This window comes from Vespula vulgaris, chromosome 21, assembly GCF_905475345.1.
Source record: "Vespula vulgaris chromosome 21, iyVesVulg1.1, whole genome shotgun sequence".
Taxonomy (NCBI): domain Eukaryota; kingdom Metazoa; phylum Arthropoda; class Insecta; order Hymenoptera; family Vespidae; genus Vespula; species Vespula vulgaris.
The window spans coordinates 3,621,228-3,637,881 of NC_066606.1; the positions used below are offsets into that span (position 1 = coordinate 3,621,228).

The 16,654-nt window shown below is 27.8% G+C and overlaps 4 protein-coding genes across 5 annotated transcripts; 3 read left to right on the top strand and 1 right to left on the bottom strand.

The window, feature by feature from the left end:
• Window positions 1–4,676: 4,676 nt before the first annotated feature.
• Window positions 4,677–6,369, top strand: LOC127071321 (60S ribosomal protein L26). The gene is made up of 4 exons (XM_051010444.1): window positions 4,677–4,810; window positions 5,059–5,239; window positions 5,777–5,917; window positions 6,178–6,369. The coding sequence occupies exons 2-4, from the start codon at window positions 5,072–5,074 to the stop codon at window positions 6,313–6,315; spliced, it is 447 nt and encodes a 148-aa protein (XP_050866401.1). The 5' UTR covers window positions 4,677–4,810; window positions 5,059–5,071; the 3' UTR covers window positions 6,316–6,369.
• Window positions 6,370–7,760: 1,391 nt separating this feature from the next.
• LOC127071317 (uncharacterized) lies at window positions 7,761–11,889 on the top strand. Of its 2 annotated transcripts, none has more exons than XM_051010437.1 (4): window positions 7,761–7,923; window positions 8,818–8,991; window positions 10,095–10,363; window positions 10,450–11,889. In XM_051010437.1, the coding sequence occupies exons 2-4, from the start codon at window positions 8,909–8,911 to the stop codon at window positions 11,025–11,027; spliced, it is 930 nt and encodes a 309-aa protein (XP_050866394.1). In that variant the 5' UTR covers window positions 7,761–7,923; window positions 8,818–8,908; the 3' UTR covers window positions 11,028–11,889. The 2 variants fall into 2 exon arrangements, with proteins under 2 accessions (XP_050866394.1, XP_050866395.1); XM_051010438.1 differs by having other exon boundaries at window positions 10,465–11,889.
• A 558-nt stretch (window positions 11,890–12,447) lies between these two features.
• LOC127071318 (cuticle protein 67-like) lies at window positions 12,448–14,146 on the bottom strand. The gene is made up of 3 exons (XM_051010439.1): window positions 13,959–14,146; window positions 13,374–13,713; window positions 12,448–12,750 (listed from the first exon to the last, which is right to left on the bottom strand). Exons 1-3 carry the CDS (start codon window positions 14,022–14,024, stop codon window positions 12,596–12,598), a joined length of 561 nt encoding a protein of 186 aa, XP_050866396.1. The 5' UTR covers window positions 14,025–14,146; the 3' UTR covers window positions 12,448–12,595.
• Window positions 14,147–15,376: 1,230 nt separating this feature from the next.
• On the top strand, window positions 15,377–16,624 carry LOC127071475 (SRR1-like protein). The gene is made up of 3 exons (XM_051010776.1): window positions 15,377–15,504; window positions 15,603–16,285; window positions 16,484–16,624. Coding segments are annotated over exons 1-3 (813 nt in total). The 3' UTR covers window positions 16,486–16,624.
• Window positions 16,625–16,654: the final 30 nt, after the last annotated feature.

Consider the following 16,654-nt stretch of genomic DNA (forward strand, 5'->3'; position numbering starts at 1 on the left):
GAGTGATAGAAATACAGAAGAGGAGACCTAGCAAAGCCTACGATATCGCTGGCTTCCTCCATAGATTATCTTGACATTTCATTGTAAATAATCGCATTGGAATACGTTGGTTTGATTTTAAGGTGTTGCTCGCCTCGCCACTATCTACGCTATACTACGCGTGCTTTTGAATTCGTAGTAATTGATCGATCTAATCTAAAATACTTTTTTGTAAATTAATAAAACATTGTAGTTCGAGTACTATTTACTCCTTATATGGGTCTTTTCAAGAAAATGACCAACGATTCATTTTTTCTTTCCTTACTTTTCTTGACGTTTTATTTTATTTTATTTTATTTGTATTTTTCTCTCTATATCGAAGAAAAATTGTCTCTTTGTTTCATTTGTTTTTGTAGACATTTCATAGAAAAGAGAACTATATACATTCGTTACGCTTTCAATAAAATTATATACATGTATTACACATATTTTATCTGAATACGTTCCTATAACATTTATAAGCGATAAATTATGAATATTGTTCTTGTTTAATTATTATTTGGAACAAATCACGTGAAATGAAATTCTAAAATAGATCCATCGCCTTTGACGACGTTAGCAAATAAAAAAAAGCGATATATATATAGAAAAGTGGAAAGTGTGTAAATCAATTAAATAGCAAATCGTGGTTACACGTGTATGTGCGCGCGTGTGTTCGTGTATATATTAATAAGAACGCATTAGAAAAACATAACTAATCTAATTTAATATAACGTTTTCTATTGTAAAATATCACTTACTAACTGCGTCTTTATTACCTACGCAAATATCTTCCCGATATCTTTGAAAGCACTTCGACTATTTTATAACTATTCGTAACTGAACCGCGACGTATCGCAAACATTCTTATATAAATGATTTTGAAACTTATTCTTAAAAGATAAATATGTACAATAAATTATATATATTAATAAATATGTATAATAAATTTATATATATATATATATATATATATATATATATATATATATACATAAAAGAAATATATTCATTAATATATCGAGCTCAAAATTACAATGAAAAAGAAAAATTATATAAAAAATATTCTCTTTTCCATAGGTGCTATTATAAAACATATATGATCGTTACTATGACGGTAATAAGTCTGTTTATATGTTTTTACTCTATCTTAATAAGGATTTCTATTTTACAAGTCTTAAAAGAAAATTAAACCTAAAATTATAAAAAATAAAATGACGAATTCAATATAGTGGACATATATATATATATTTTCTTGGAAAAAAATCGTATTAAAAAATGGTATTTTTTTGAGAATATTTTATTCACAAATATGAAGCTTTTTCAAAAATTCGAAAAGTAGAACTGATAGATTAAACCTAAAAATGAAACCTTGTTTATCAAAATCGGTCAAGAATTATGCCTCTCATCGCAAGCGTAAATGCTGTCTTCTTCATCTTTTGCGAAAAAAAGTTTAGTACTGTTCGTTATCGCAATTTGCGACAAAAAAGCTTATATCGCCACTACTGATTCTCATATACACACTTGGATGTATTGTTTTCGTGAAGTAGTAATTGCCTGCTCGTTTATGCGCATAAATAACTAATATTCAAATTTTCGGAACACTTCCAAATGCAAAGCAGCGTTTCACAATGCTCGTATCAAAAAACTACGATAATTCACTCGGTTATTTTAATAAGCTTTGGACGAATGATTCTATAACAAAAAGAACGAAATACGTGTCCAATCGTTTATGTCAATGAATCTGAATTTCTAAAATATTGTTCAATATTTGAAAAATTTGTAGTTTCTTTTAGATTTTATATACTGAAAAGACAAGTATTCTATAAGCAATTTCTAATACATCGGCAAGTATTTAGATTCGTATTTTAGAAGTCGTAAATTCGAGACTAAATGATTTCGGTGTCTTTTTTCTATTGTATCGATACAGACGAAAATAGTGAACTAATTTATTCATTTTTACTTACTTGATAATTTAATAAGGTGTTATTATTCAATCTCTTATATTTATTTCTTCCACTTATGGTTAACTTGAGTTTCCCGGTAATCTGTGCTACATAGGACATAGCAACAATATAATTTTGTTTGATGAGAAATACATCTAAAGTATATACATTTGTCGATTATTTTTTCAAAATTAATAATTAGTGAACATATATTATATTTCTTTTTTTAATAGAAATCAAAACACAAATTCGTTTCCATATCATATATTATATTTTTCTCCCAGCACTATTTTGTTATGGTTTTCTTTGTAGGAATTTAGTTTATATTACAATTACTATTACTACATTATAATAATAATATGTAATATAATAATATAGTAATAAGAAGAAAACAAAATATATTATATATATCTTATCGATATACTTATATTATGTACATTATGATAAATATGATGATGTTAAATTATGATAACAAAAGAAAAAAAAATGTGTTATTTTACATCATGGTTTATCGCACGAACTTTCAATGAATGTTATGTTATGTTATGTTATGTTATGTTATGTTATGTTATGTTATGTTATGTTATGTTATGTTATGTTATGCTATGCTATGCTATGCTATGCTATGTTATGTTATGTTATGTTATGTTATGTTATGTTATGTTATGTTATGTTATGTTATGTTATGTATATTATAATATAGTCCTACAGGAAAAACCACACAAAAAAAGCACTCATAGTGTGAAAGTGAACTCATGTTTTAATTTATAATAATATAATATATAAATATGCACTAATTATTTAAAAAAAAACATTTGGCAAAATCTTATTTTTTGTCGCAAATTTATAGATTAGTCCTTATTCGTGTCAATTATTTTTATTATTTTCTATGCATTTATCGTCAAACAAATGCGTCTTGTCCAGCACGGATCACTGCATGACGCGAGGCACTATCAAAAAAAGATATTGTTACAAAGCCCGGACATCAGGAAAATTAAATTATATGTCTTTTTGGTCTTTGCCTTCTTACGTCTCAAGAAATACGGACCACGGGAAAATAAATTCTCTTCGAGGAGTTCCTGCTACGTAAAATTAAGGTACCCTTTTTTGGCCCTTACCTGCTGTGTGTAGTTCTATGAGACGGAAATGGCACCCAACAGTATGCCAGCAGAATACGCAAGCCAATCAAATGATAGCAACCTTTATCTTTAACAAATGAGAATACTGCGATTTACCCCAGCGGTTCCAATGATAAGGATTGGCTGACGGGGACTCAACGCTAAAATCCACTTCTTCTATTGATGAATTGAATATATTTAAAGCCGGATAGGTCGATTCCGTGATCCTCGATGGGGTCGATTCCAGAGAGAGTAGAATTGATTGGCCATAAAATTGCACATAGAACTTAACGACTGTGCCGCGGAGAGCAAATTCTTCGATCGCTCTTAAGAGATTTGTAAATGAAAATGGAATTGAGATTCGTCTCGATAAGAATTGAAAGAGCAAATCGCTTCCGTAGACACAACCGGGATTATTAACTTAGACTGTTTTAATAATGCTCAATTTATTTAAAGCAATAACAATAGGTATAAAAAGAATATTCGGTTCAAAATAATAATAATAATAATAATCTAAAATAGTGAATTAGTACAGCAAAATGATCTAAGCAATAACAATCTAATATCAACCGTGTGCGGCCGATTAAATAAGAAGCGTTGCCCAATCAACGAGGAGCGATCTGCCGCGGAGTCGTCATTGGCTCATCGAGCTCGTCTCCCTAACTGGTGACGAAAATGTCCAATGGCATCTACGGACGCTTGGAATGCTGAGTGCTGATAGGCATGAGGCTTTGTGGAATCAACGCATGGTCTCACATCTGTGTGGCGGTTAATTATACCCAGCTTTCCATTTGTTAGACACATCTTTCTTAATATAATAATAGAAAACTTTGTACATATTTATATTAAATATAATTTTTATATTAATTAAGGTAGATTCCCATATCGTTTATTCATGGTTACATAGTGTCTTTTATTAAATCTAAGGTCAGAGTAGGACGTAACAATCATAAGTAAAGCCCTAGAGAAGTTATAAAATAATCGTTGAAATTATTAAATTATTTGTAAAAATAGGGATCTAAACGAACGATACCAAAATTGGTCAATATGTATATATTATTGGTAATCAATCATCCAAAAATTATTGAAAATAATTTATATATTCAACTAATTATAATATTGTATTCTCCCTTAATGAATAATATTAAAAATCTGTCGTACCTTAAATATAAAATTAATGGTAATAGTTATTTTAATTATTTAAAGTTTTTGCAAATTTAATAAAAGGATTAAGAATAAATCACAAAATTGTAATTGGACAAAAGTTAAACCAATCATAGAATATCATATCAATGAAATGTGTTAATTTTTTACTAATCAATAGGTATCACGATCTTAATTCAACTATGCTGTATTTCAACGTAAAATACGAAAGAAAATGTTATTCAGTAAAATTATATCTTAATATAATAATGATTCGAGTTTAACAATTCTTTAAATGATTTGCTTTTGGTAACGAGTAGAAAGATTAACATGGGTTCTAAGAAAGTGCATTAGAAAAAGTAATATGGTTGGCATTTGGACAGTATAAGCAATCTATCACTGTTGCCAACTGCCAGTTTCATGCTAGTGTCTACGATTTTGTCCAGTTTCGATAGAATTGAATTATTCTAACCAGATATAAATTTCGTAAATGTTCCTTTCTAGATATTATCTCTTTTTCGTTGTACTTCATGTTCGAATGCCATGATATTCTTCCGGTTAATGGCGCGGTGTGTTTTGTTGTAGGTGAGTTTAACCTATAGAAATCCAATTTGATCAAGCTCTAATAAGTGATAAAATATTATTTATTCACAAAAATAAGAATCAAATAGGTCAAAGTCAGCTAGAAATTTAATTATTTATTTATTTATTTATGTGAATATATGTCTGTACATAAATTAGACATACATATAGTGTTTTTATAGCCGTTTTCTTTTTATTATCTTTTAATTTTTCTTGCGTAAAAAATATATAAAGTTGTATTTTTAATATAGGAGGAAAAATACAATGAAGTTCAACAAATTAGTATCTTCCTCACGAAGGAAAAATCGTAAACGTCATTTCACCGCCCCTTCTCATATACGTAGAAGGTTAATGTCTGCACCTCTTTCAAAAGAGTTAAGACAAAAATACAACGTACGATCCATGCCTATACGCAAGGATGATGAAGTACAGGTTAGTTAATTTAAAGTAATACATTTTTAATATTTCAATAATCGAATGTTAATTTTAATTATTGTATTAATGACTCTGTTCCTTATGTTTACATTTATGTAATGTATTTATTAAAATTAAAAAATAAATAAAATTAAATGTTATTTATTAAAATTATATTGAGATAGAATGTGATCATAATATTTAACTTTTTATTTTCCAACTAAATTATTAAACTATTGTAATTGAAAATAATGTAATCTTTAAGTTTTTTTTTTATCATTATTAATCATATAGATAATTACAATATTAAAGTAATGTATTAATTTTGTTATTGCATTTGTTTTGCTTTATTAATTTCAGCTTTACGAAAATTAAACCTATTTTTATTTTAATATTTTTCTTACTTGTCATTATAAAGTAAAAATATCTTGAAGTTGGAGATCAGCTGTTGTATAAACAAATTGGAATATAAAAGGTTAAAAACAAAAATATATAGATAAATAAGAATCTTAATTATTACATTATATTATTTGTTATGCATTATTTAATTTTCAGGTTGTTCGTGGACATTACAAAGGCCAACAAGTTGGTAAAGTTGTGCAAGTATATAGAAAGAAGTTCGTTATATATATAGAAAGAATTCAAAGGGAAAAAGCTAACACTGCAAACGTATATGTTGGTATTGATCCTTCAAAGGTAATATAATACTTTCATAATATTGTGTATACATATAGATAGATACATGAAAGCACACATTGAATAATCAATTAAATTATTCTCTGAGAATTAGACATATAATTATGTCTATGCTCAAAATTCTTTTGAATATGTGCTCATTTTTGTTTTCTTAATTTGGTTGCTACAAATCTATTGGTACTGATTAATATTTATGTAAATAAATTATTTTTTTATAATTATTATATTTCTAATCTAAATGTAATATGATTTTTCCTTAGACTGTAATTGTAAAACTTAAAATGGACAAAGATAGGAAGAAAATAATAGACAGACGAGGTAAAGGCAGACTTGCTGCCTTGGGTAAAGATAAAGGGAAATACCCAGAAGATACCACGGCTGCCATGGAATCTTCATAAATACTGAAAACATATATTGTATTTGGTACAATAAAATATTACACTTATATAAAACTTCTTATTTAAATTTTTTATTTATTAAACAGGATATTTTGTCATTTACATGTCTGAAATAATACATTTAACATTTTTTATGACCGACGTTACGTATGCATGATTTTGTTTTCGTAGCCACCTATATACTTATTTAATCAATTTAATAAGATAGAAGTAATTAAATCCATTATTATTAGTAAACATAATTTGAAAAAAAATATTTCAGTTGATTCAAATCAGATTATATATAGTTCCCCTGTAGGTTTTTAAAACAATTCTATGTTGATATTTAAATGCTTAGATGTCAAAATGGTTGGAAACAAGAAAGAAATGCATGTTAACCTTTTGTCAAACATTGATAGTGACATTAATGAGATTTCTATTAATAGTGATGAAATCATTAGTATTTCACTAGATCAAACCTATTGTCAAGTAATTTTGATAACGGAAGTAATGGCAATTATATTGATATGAATGATATGTAAAGGTGTTAGAAATATATTCAATTTTTAAATAGGTATATTATACACAAGTAAATACACTTATATCAATGATATTTCCGTTATTAAATCATTTCCTAAATTTGTAACAAAATGTATATATATGTATAAAATTATTATAATAGTATACAAGTCTTACAATTACTACAATAATAAAATAGATATTTATATAACTAAGAATAAATAACCTTATATATCTTATAATATATTCTGTAAATATAATTAAAATTACAAACTGTAAGATAAACAGGACAACTACTAAGCCAATGTGCATAATAAAATGTAATAAATACATGAATAGTGGATTGTGTAAATTAATATCTTTAATACTATATTATTTTATAAAAAATCAAAAAATGAGTCGAAAGTTTATACTATATTTTATAAATTATACGTTATTTAATATACATCAAATTTATATGAAAGAATCGGTAAGTAAAATCTTTTTATTAGTTGTTCACGAATTGTTCAATTCCAAATTAGAATCGCAATTAATCGAATATCTCTTTAATCTGTATATCAACAAACTAATTCCAATCTTGAAATAGGTACTTCTACTACTACACATTATGATCCAACAATCATGGAATATAACGGGTTTTAGTTTTTTTTCTAGATCCATACACTGAAATCATGCACGAGTCCGCTGAGAGATAAAAAGCATTTAATAAGTATCTACGTTATCTACTGAGACCTTATTGACCATATACCGAACTAATCGTAAAAAAATAAAATTATTTTCTTTGAAATACAAAATGTTTTATAATTTGTTATCGATAATACGTAATAGCATTATTATCTTGTTTACACCAATAAACATGTAATGTTACAAAAAAGTTAATATACACTGAAAATTTCTGATATTGATTTAGTTTGGATCATCACCAAATGTTATCGACGTTTTCTTTTACATTTCTAGCTAGCGTCATCTAGCAATTCTCAGCTACATTATCTGTAAACGTGTTTATTAACAGTTCGTGACTTGGTGATCACTACACCTTTAGAAACGTTACAGGTTATTACAGTTATGAGTATAATGGTTCGAAAATTTTTTATATGTCGAAAGGATTCGGTAAGTCATTGATTAACAATTGTTATTTTACATTTTATACAATCTTTATTTTTACATGAATTCTTATATATAGTTTATAAAGCTACACGTAAAACTTATGTTCTATCTATACATGCTTATAAAATGGCGCGTTGTTCATCATCATAGGATATAAAGAAATATTTATATTTGTTGAATAATTTACATCGATTTCTATATTTCACGTTGCATAGTTTATTTTACTAATTTTATTTTTCTATTTATTAAATGACAAAGCTGCTTTATCTTTCATCCTTATTCCTTTATATATGCACACATACACACACGAATAATAAGTTAGATTAAAAGTATATGGATGCGATGAGGGAGGGGACAGGAAAGAAGAATGACGACAAACACATGTCGCGCATATAATATATGACTGAATATAACTGTCATATGTGCTGATATATATATCTGACTTGAGAAACAAAAGACATTAAAGACAAAAACATACGATTGTATTCTCTTATCAATATTGCAACATCATTTGTTTGAAGCACATTTAAATTCTGAACAAAGTCATTTTTCTAAGTTTATATATATTTTTATAATCTTATATGTTGCGCAAGATTTTTTCTTATGATAAACTATCTTATTCTTTTCCTTTATTATTACTTTTATTCATATACTTTTTTATGAAAATAATTTAATATAATTTCTTACATGAAGAATTTTTATTTTAATTTCATTTGCAAATGTAATGATCTTTTTCAAATGGTTTCTATTAAGTTTAAGAAGAAGAAATCCTCCAATGCAATTATATTTCTAGAAAAAAATTTATCTCTAAAAAATCTATATTAATTTTTATAAATTGAAGTATTATATTTACTTTGAGAGATGTTAATTAAATATTATCATTTTTTTTTTAAAAAGGACCATATGGAAGTGCTTAAGATTTGAATTGAAGTCTATCAAATTATTTGAAGATTAACCATAGATAGAAAAAAGGACAAGCTATAGAGAAATGGGTTCATCAAGACAACAAGATCGATCTCTAAATGCAGGAATATCTCTACCGCAATGGATGAAAGGAAAAATAGACAATAGGTTAGAGAAAAGAATAATTATTATTTATCAGGAATGAATAAGTATATTTTAAATAAAAATTTTTTATGCGTACATATATATATGTATACATACATACATACATACATACATACATACATACATACATACATACATATATATATTATACATTATAAAAATTATAATATTTCCATTTTATATATTTTAATATAACAAATAGGAAAGTTAAAAAAAATAGAATTTAATTTGTTTAAAGAATTTTTTATATATACTTTATTTCTCTTGGCATTGTCCAAAATATATCTAGTAGTATATATACAAATCTTGGCCCACAAAGTAGGCATGTGTCACATGATCTTATATTTTTAGACACTTAACTCTAATAGGTAATATATCATATCTTCTTAGAATTGCTATTAAAATTCTTTAATTTATTTTACAAGTTCTCCCTGTTAGTATTATAGACTTTTTAAAGATTATGCAGTTGATATATTATAGTTTTATTGATATTTTTAATATTTTTAAACATATGCATTAATATTTATAGTTTTTTATGATATTAATATTATATTTTATCGAATTTTGTTGTTAAGAAAGGTTAACATTATAAATTATATAAAAAAACAAAACATAAAAGGAAGAAAAAAAATATAGCATCAGTATATGACACAAGCTTATAATGCAGTGTTCTATTCATTTTTATTTTCGTAGTAAATTATAAGCACATTGATTATTTTTACATACGAATGATCTATACGTGTATACATTTTCATGCGCGCATGGTATTTGCGCACACGCACGTGCGTACGTAAATGTATATCGTTGTGTGACTAATTGATTCACATAAAACGACTGCCAAGATATCGGGGACACAGCGTAACGTACAGTAGCAGCGTGTAACTCGTAGAAATTCTCTGAGGAATTAGATTTAAGATCTTTTAGTTTATTATTGAATTGTTTAAATTCTTGTAAATATTTATTTATTTGTTTCTTCATTTCAAATTATTCTGAATATTCAATTCTAATATAATTTAAAATTTGAAACTAGACCTTTACAGTGATTCAATAACTACATACGGTTATATTCAAATAAATATACATGTTTTTTTATTTTAATACTGTAGGTTCGACTTTGACGAAAGTGCATTCAGTCCACCATCCCACGACGAGGGTTTTTTCTGCATACGGTATCCAAAATCACAAAATTCTACTAATACCACTCAGGATTTCAGATCTGTTAAAAAGGTTTTCAATGATAATACAATTACAACTTCTACAAATCAAGTTACATCCAGTCAACAAACACATTCTAAATTCAAAGAAGTAAAAGAGATTGATTTTAGTCAACATCCATTACCTTGCCAACCATTTGTTCCAACTGCAATCAATAAAGGTAAGCATTGGAATTTATAATTTTGGTTGTTATTATTATTAATTCAATATAAATTTTTTAATTTATAAAAAATCTTAAAAATGCAGTAAATACAACATTAGCAGGGACTATAAAACCAGCTAAATCTCAAGGAACTGATGATGGATTTCATGGTGAACCAGCTCTCTGTGGCAAGTCCATAGTTCATGTAGCTAACCAAATGATGTCTAATAAGTTTAATAAACCACATACTTCTGTGGCATCAGTCGAACAAGAATTAATTCCAAGAAAAGGTAGTAAATCTTTACCAGCTACGCCATTAGCTTCACCGATCACCAGTCCAGATAGTTCACCAAAATCACGCAGAAAAATTAACTCAAATCGTTATTTTACTGGAGCCTTTATTCCTGACCGAGATAAATATCAAGGCAGCTGGATATTAGCTAGCATATTGGGTCAATCACGAGAAATTGTAACCTCAAAAATAGAAGAAGAACAAGACAGTGGCATAGATATTGCTCCGCCTAAAATATTGAAGAGAAAAAAATCTATATCCTCACAAAATCTTACATATATTGGAAAAGATGAAAAAACTTCGGGGAAATCATCTTCTCAGACAAATATATTGCAAGCAAAGCCATCAGAGTTAAGAGAAATGAACTTTTGGTCTCCTACATCTATGTAAACTCGTTTTTATCCATAATATTTCTTTGATTACAAATTTATATACTAATCGATTATGATATGTATATAAGATATATAACGATCATTGTTTCTACGAATAGCAGTTTCTCTCTTTGTGGATTGATATTATTGTAAAGACAAATTGCTATGGAAACAATGCTATTATGACCTACAGATAATAATATAGTCCACAGTATTTGATTAACATTATGTCCAAATTCGTCATTGAAGTGTAAAATTTTCTAACTTACATTAATAATATCATTTTCTATTTCTTGCACAGAATATTTGTCTAATCAATATTATTAAAATATCATGTAAAATAATATTGCCTTCTTTATTCCTATTCGAAATGTATTTCTTAAATAATGCTTAGAATTTATTAAATAATGGGTAAATATATTATGGGATACATTTCTATTTTAACCCTTTTCTTACGATAGAATTGGCCGCCAATATGCTGTCGTTATATGAGACAATTGAATCGCGAATGTACACTTTACCGTAGAACGTAACATCTGATACTTTGTTGTATTATGCAAATTATCAGTTTTTTATTGAAGTTGTATGAAATGAATATAAAACAAATTATAAAAATAAATATACGTCAGAAGAAAATTGAATGCCTTAAATATGTAAGGATATGCTAGACTTACCCAGAATTTTTAATTCATAGACAGAATTATAGACATTTTTAGTAATGGTTGTAGATATCTTTAGTAATGAAAGGGTTAATAAAAGCAAGCAATTATATTTTACTTACTCTTATACAATTTTATTTATTTACGTAATGAAAATTAATTAAAAATAGTAATAGATCATATTTGACTGGAAATTTAGAACAATAAAGGAAGGTAAAAATATTTTATCATTATTATTATCAATATTATTATCATATGTATAATATTATTTTTGAATTCCCCATTTTCTTTTAAATGAACTTTTCTATATATATATTTGAAATCTTGATACCATAAGTTATCACAAAACTTTTGATTGCCTGTAAAGTATATTTCTTTGAATATAAATCAAAGAGTAAAAAGGTTACTATTATTCTTTATTTAATTTTAAAAGTTACATTATTTTGTAAACTTGACATTTTTAAGCATTGATAACACGTTCAAATTCTCAAACAAGTATCGAATATAAATAAGATAATATGATATATACACACGTGTGCGCGTGCGCATATGCATATATATATATATATATATAATACTATGTATTTGAAAATATTTGATAACGTTAATATGATTTCAAATTGCAGGTTTTTGCATTTGAATGCATAAAATATGTTTTAAACATTTGCTATGAGGATTATAGTAAAAAATTTGTTATATTGATGAAGGATGTAGGATGAAATTAATTTTTAAGGATGATAAAAGTGATTTAGGAAATCAGTTATACACATATTGTCTGAATTGATCAATTCATTGCTTGGCATCTCAACCTTTTTTTATTTATTTCTCGTTGGAGCGTTACATTCTGTGACACGTACGTATATGTATTAAATTGTTAATGCGATCGATGTGGAAGGTCGACCAGCTTAAGGTTGTTGTGCCGATGTCTTTAGAGAACCTTGACTGCTCCCAAACCATTAAGACCCAAACCGTTGAGACCAAGAGGTGCGCCTAGACCTGCAGCTAAGGCTGGTCCAGCAAGAGCAGTTGTCAATCCAGGAGCTAGTAGACCAGGTGCGGCAATGGCGGCAGTAGCAAGAGGTGCTGTTTATCGTTGTGATTGTCGAGAAGAAATAAAAAAGGAAAAGATAACTCGGATTAATTAATGTTGAATAGAAAGAAGGAAGAAAGAGAGAGAAATTGAATTTGTGCGTTTTAAAGTGCAAGTATTTGCAGGAAAAAAAAGAAAAGAAAGAAAAATACGTCAATTGTTGCAAGCAAAGATCGAACGGTTAAAAAGCGTCTCGAAGTGTAACGATTACATTCATTCTAGCGTCTAGCCGTCTATAGCGCCTAGGAAGCAGATCGATAAATGCGTAATTCTTATTGATATTATTGTATTACACGATATAAATAGACCAAAAATTAGCGTGATAAGAAAGGAATGATAGGAAAAAAGTGCTATCTATATTCGCGGGATGCGACGTCATTTACAAGAATTTCGCGAGATATGAAATTCGTTCCATTGTCAAAAAGTGTAGTACCCAATCGCGGGGAATGTTTTTCTGTTTTTGTTTGCATGCGTGAGTGCTTTTAAAACATATTAAACGAAAACGAAAAACGTAAATAGGATAAAAGTTACGAGCAAACAAAATAAAAAAATAAAAAAATAAAAAAAAAGAGGAAAGAGAGTGTCATCACCGTATTTCTGCCTTGCGGTTAGATACCTGCAAGAGCAGTATTTGTCACTGCGAGCGCGGGCGCGGGCGCGACAGCAGCCGTCACGATTCCAGGATTGTTAACGCGGACGTCCGCTTTCCTGACGCTACTGAACGGCGTATCGACGCTCTTCGAGTACGCCGAGATAGCAGCTAAATTACCGATACCCCGAATAATATTGGAAGAGGAGGTCGCGATTGTTGGTACGACCGCAGCAGTGGACACCGGTAGAGATAGAGCTGCAGCAGGTTGAACAGCGAGCGCTGCAGGTGCGGTAGCTGCTAGCAAACCGCCCCCGATAACTCCAGCCCTGGCGACGGCCATTAGACATCCACAAATTACCAAGAACTTAAAAATTAACATTATGTTTAAAATTATTTATTTAATGATCATCCGTTAACAATCAACTCATCAGCTAACGTATCGCTAAAGTTCTTATTAATTAAAGACACGTTGACTTGATCTATCACACGTATAAAAGATTAAATTAGAAAGGAAGAAGTACTATCTATTTTTAAAGATATACAACAATTTTTATTGTTTATGTTATTTCGATCGATTTAATGTTATGTATGTATTTGAGAGTGGCTTACCCTAAACATGATGATAGGTAAGTACAGCTCCTTACTCTTCAAGAACAAGAGAGGAATTGAATGCATATTGTGAAGCTGACAGTCTATTTATACGCGAGTCCTTGCAAACCTGTCTAACATAGTTCGTACATTTTTTACCCGAAAACTTGATATCATATATCTTAAGATAGTAAGGGTATATTCATATTATCGAGTTATTGCATTACGTGGCATAGAGACCAGTTATACCACCGACCACAGTATCGATCAATTTTGCAAAGATGCTATTGCAAAGATTATGTTTTTTGAGAGAAAAAAAGAAGAAGAAAAAAAAAGATTTCATTTCAAGTTCTCTTTCAAAAACATCGCTACCATTTTTTATTTGCGTTCATTCATCTTTGTAGGCAGCTGTACTGATATGTTCTACATCGCTGTCTCCTGTCTTCGTTTCTTATCATTATAAGTTTTGGTGACAAATATTCTCAATTTTTTTCTATTATAGATCATTTGTCGTTAATATAACATTAACGCTTTATATATTGTGCAATCGATATAGTTTCAATCTGTGTAATACTTTAGAACAGGTATATGAATTTACAATTGTCTGATGCAAGCTTGTCTCAAGTTGCGGCTGATCCATTTCTCTATCGTAGCACACGTTATAAAATTACAGCTGTGTGCGCAACTATTCCTTCCAATAAATTGTACCATCCAAATTGAATAACCCTGAATGTCATACGGTTTAAAATGTAGATAAATTTTAATAAAGAACTTTTAATAGGATATGCTAGATGTAGATAAAAAATTTTATGTACGTAAAAACCGGTGAATGTTAAATGCTAAAAACACAGGTTTAAACAATTCAAACGCGCTTATTAAGTAATTTTTTGTAGAAATTAATTAAATCTGTTAATATTATTTATATATTTATGTTGCCGTTATTTTATTGTTTGGTTTGTTTATGATTTAAAATAGTTTATGTCGAATGTTTTCTTTCAAATAATTTCTTCGCATATATCATACCTATATATTTAATTTCTACGTTTTATTTTATGAGTCTTAAGTTTTATTTCATGATAATTAAGAGTTCAATTGAGATTACAGATATTGGTAAGGATAGTAATATTATTTTTTATATTAGATTTATCTTTATTTTTCTGTTGAGTATAATAGGTTCCAATATGGGTATCAGTATTCAAATATAATAGCTTTATATATCATCAGGCGGCGCTGCAAGTTATATATGTATCTATTCCATTATTTGTATGAAGCAGTATAAGGCATATCTTTGGACATAAAAGATAGGTTAAAGAGTCGAATGAAGTTTTTTATTTCTATGAACATTGAATAGGTAAATACAGTTTTAACAATAAAAATTTCAATGTACGTTTAGAGCATCAAATCATTAAAATAATATTATAATTATCATAAATCGTAATATGTCTGAGGACGAATTTATATTAGTGAATCGACGTAGAAGACGTAAAAAATTCGAACAAGTTTTTAGAGACCAATTATCACTTACAGAATCCAACGAAATTGAAATTGATAAAGAAATCGTAGTTCGGTAAGGCGTTATAATTTCCGCAAACTTTATTCATATTAATGTTTAATAAAATTAATTAATCTTGTTTTTATGTTGATTTTTTATATGTAATTTTACAGAAAATTATTTGACGCAGTACCCAAGCTCAAATATAGTGTATTTAAGACACACATCTTGCATAATATCTCAAAAGTTTTAAAGATTTTAAATACGAATAAAATATTTGAGATAATCTGTTATGGTTTAGGACGGTTTTCTCAACATAATTCTTCTAAGTATCAATTAGCTTTATTATTGTTATTAAAAAGACATTATAATTGTCAAGTATCTTTATATGATCCTGCATTTCTTGCTAAAGAAATTGAAATTCTAAAAGAATTAAAATTAAACGTCATAGAAACCAATGAAGAGGGTAAACGTACTATTAGCAACAACGTTACATTTATTTATATGCCACATTGTCCAAGACAATTGATAAATAACTTTTTATATTCCAATTGGAACGAAAACTTGAGTAACTGTATTCTACTTACCAATAGCTTTTCAGATATAGTAGAGAAAAGTTTAAAATGGCATTTAATGAAATTTGCAAACTATGTGTTACGTATTTACCCATACACGACAGAAATTAAATTACAAAATGATTTTGAATACACAGAAGTATTTTCTGCTACTAGTATTCATATTTTTACTAAACAAAGTTTAAGTGAAGTATCATCCAATTTTTGGGTTGATAAGGAAAATCCTCATTACCAAGAAAAAGATATTGAATTTATTACTGCAGATGAAACAAATAGATCATGTTAGATTTTATCTGATTTTTATACTTTGTAACTTTCATTAATCATATTTTCAAATACTGTACAATATCGTATGCTGCGTATCGATATTGTATAGAGTAATTATTTCTAGTAGAATGTTCATAATGTTTTTGTATTTAAAAGTAAGAAATAATAAAACAATTATTAATTTTGCCTTACTATTTTCTTTGTCTGTGTAGGACATTCAAGTACAATGAATTCCAATATCAAGATTATTCGTGCTTTAGCACAAGAATTACGTCATATTTCCTTAAGTGAAAAACTAAAAGACAATATTACAATGCAATATATTTTGGAACAAGCATATTCTCATAAGGAAACCTCAGAAGTTCTGTGCAAAGCTCAAAAAG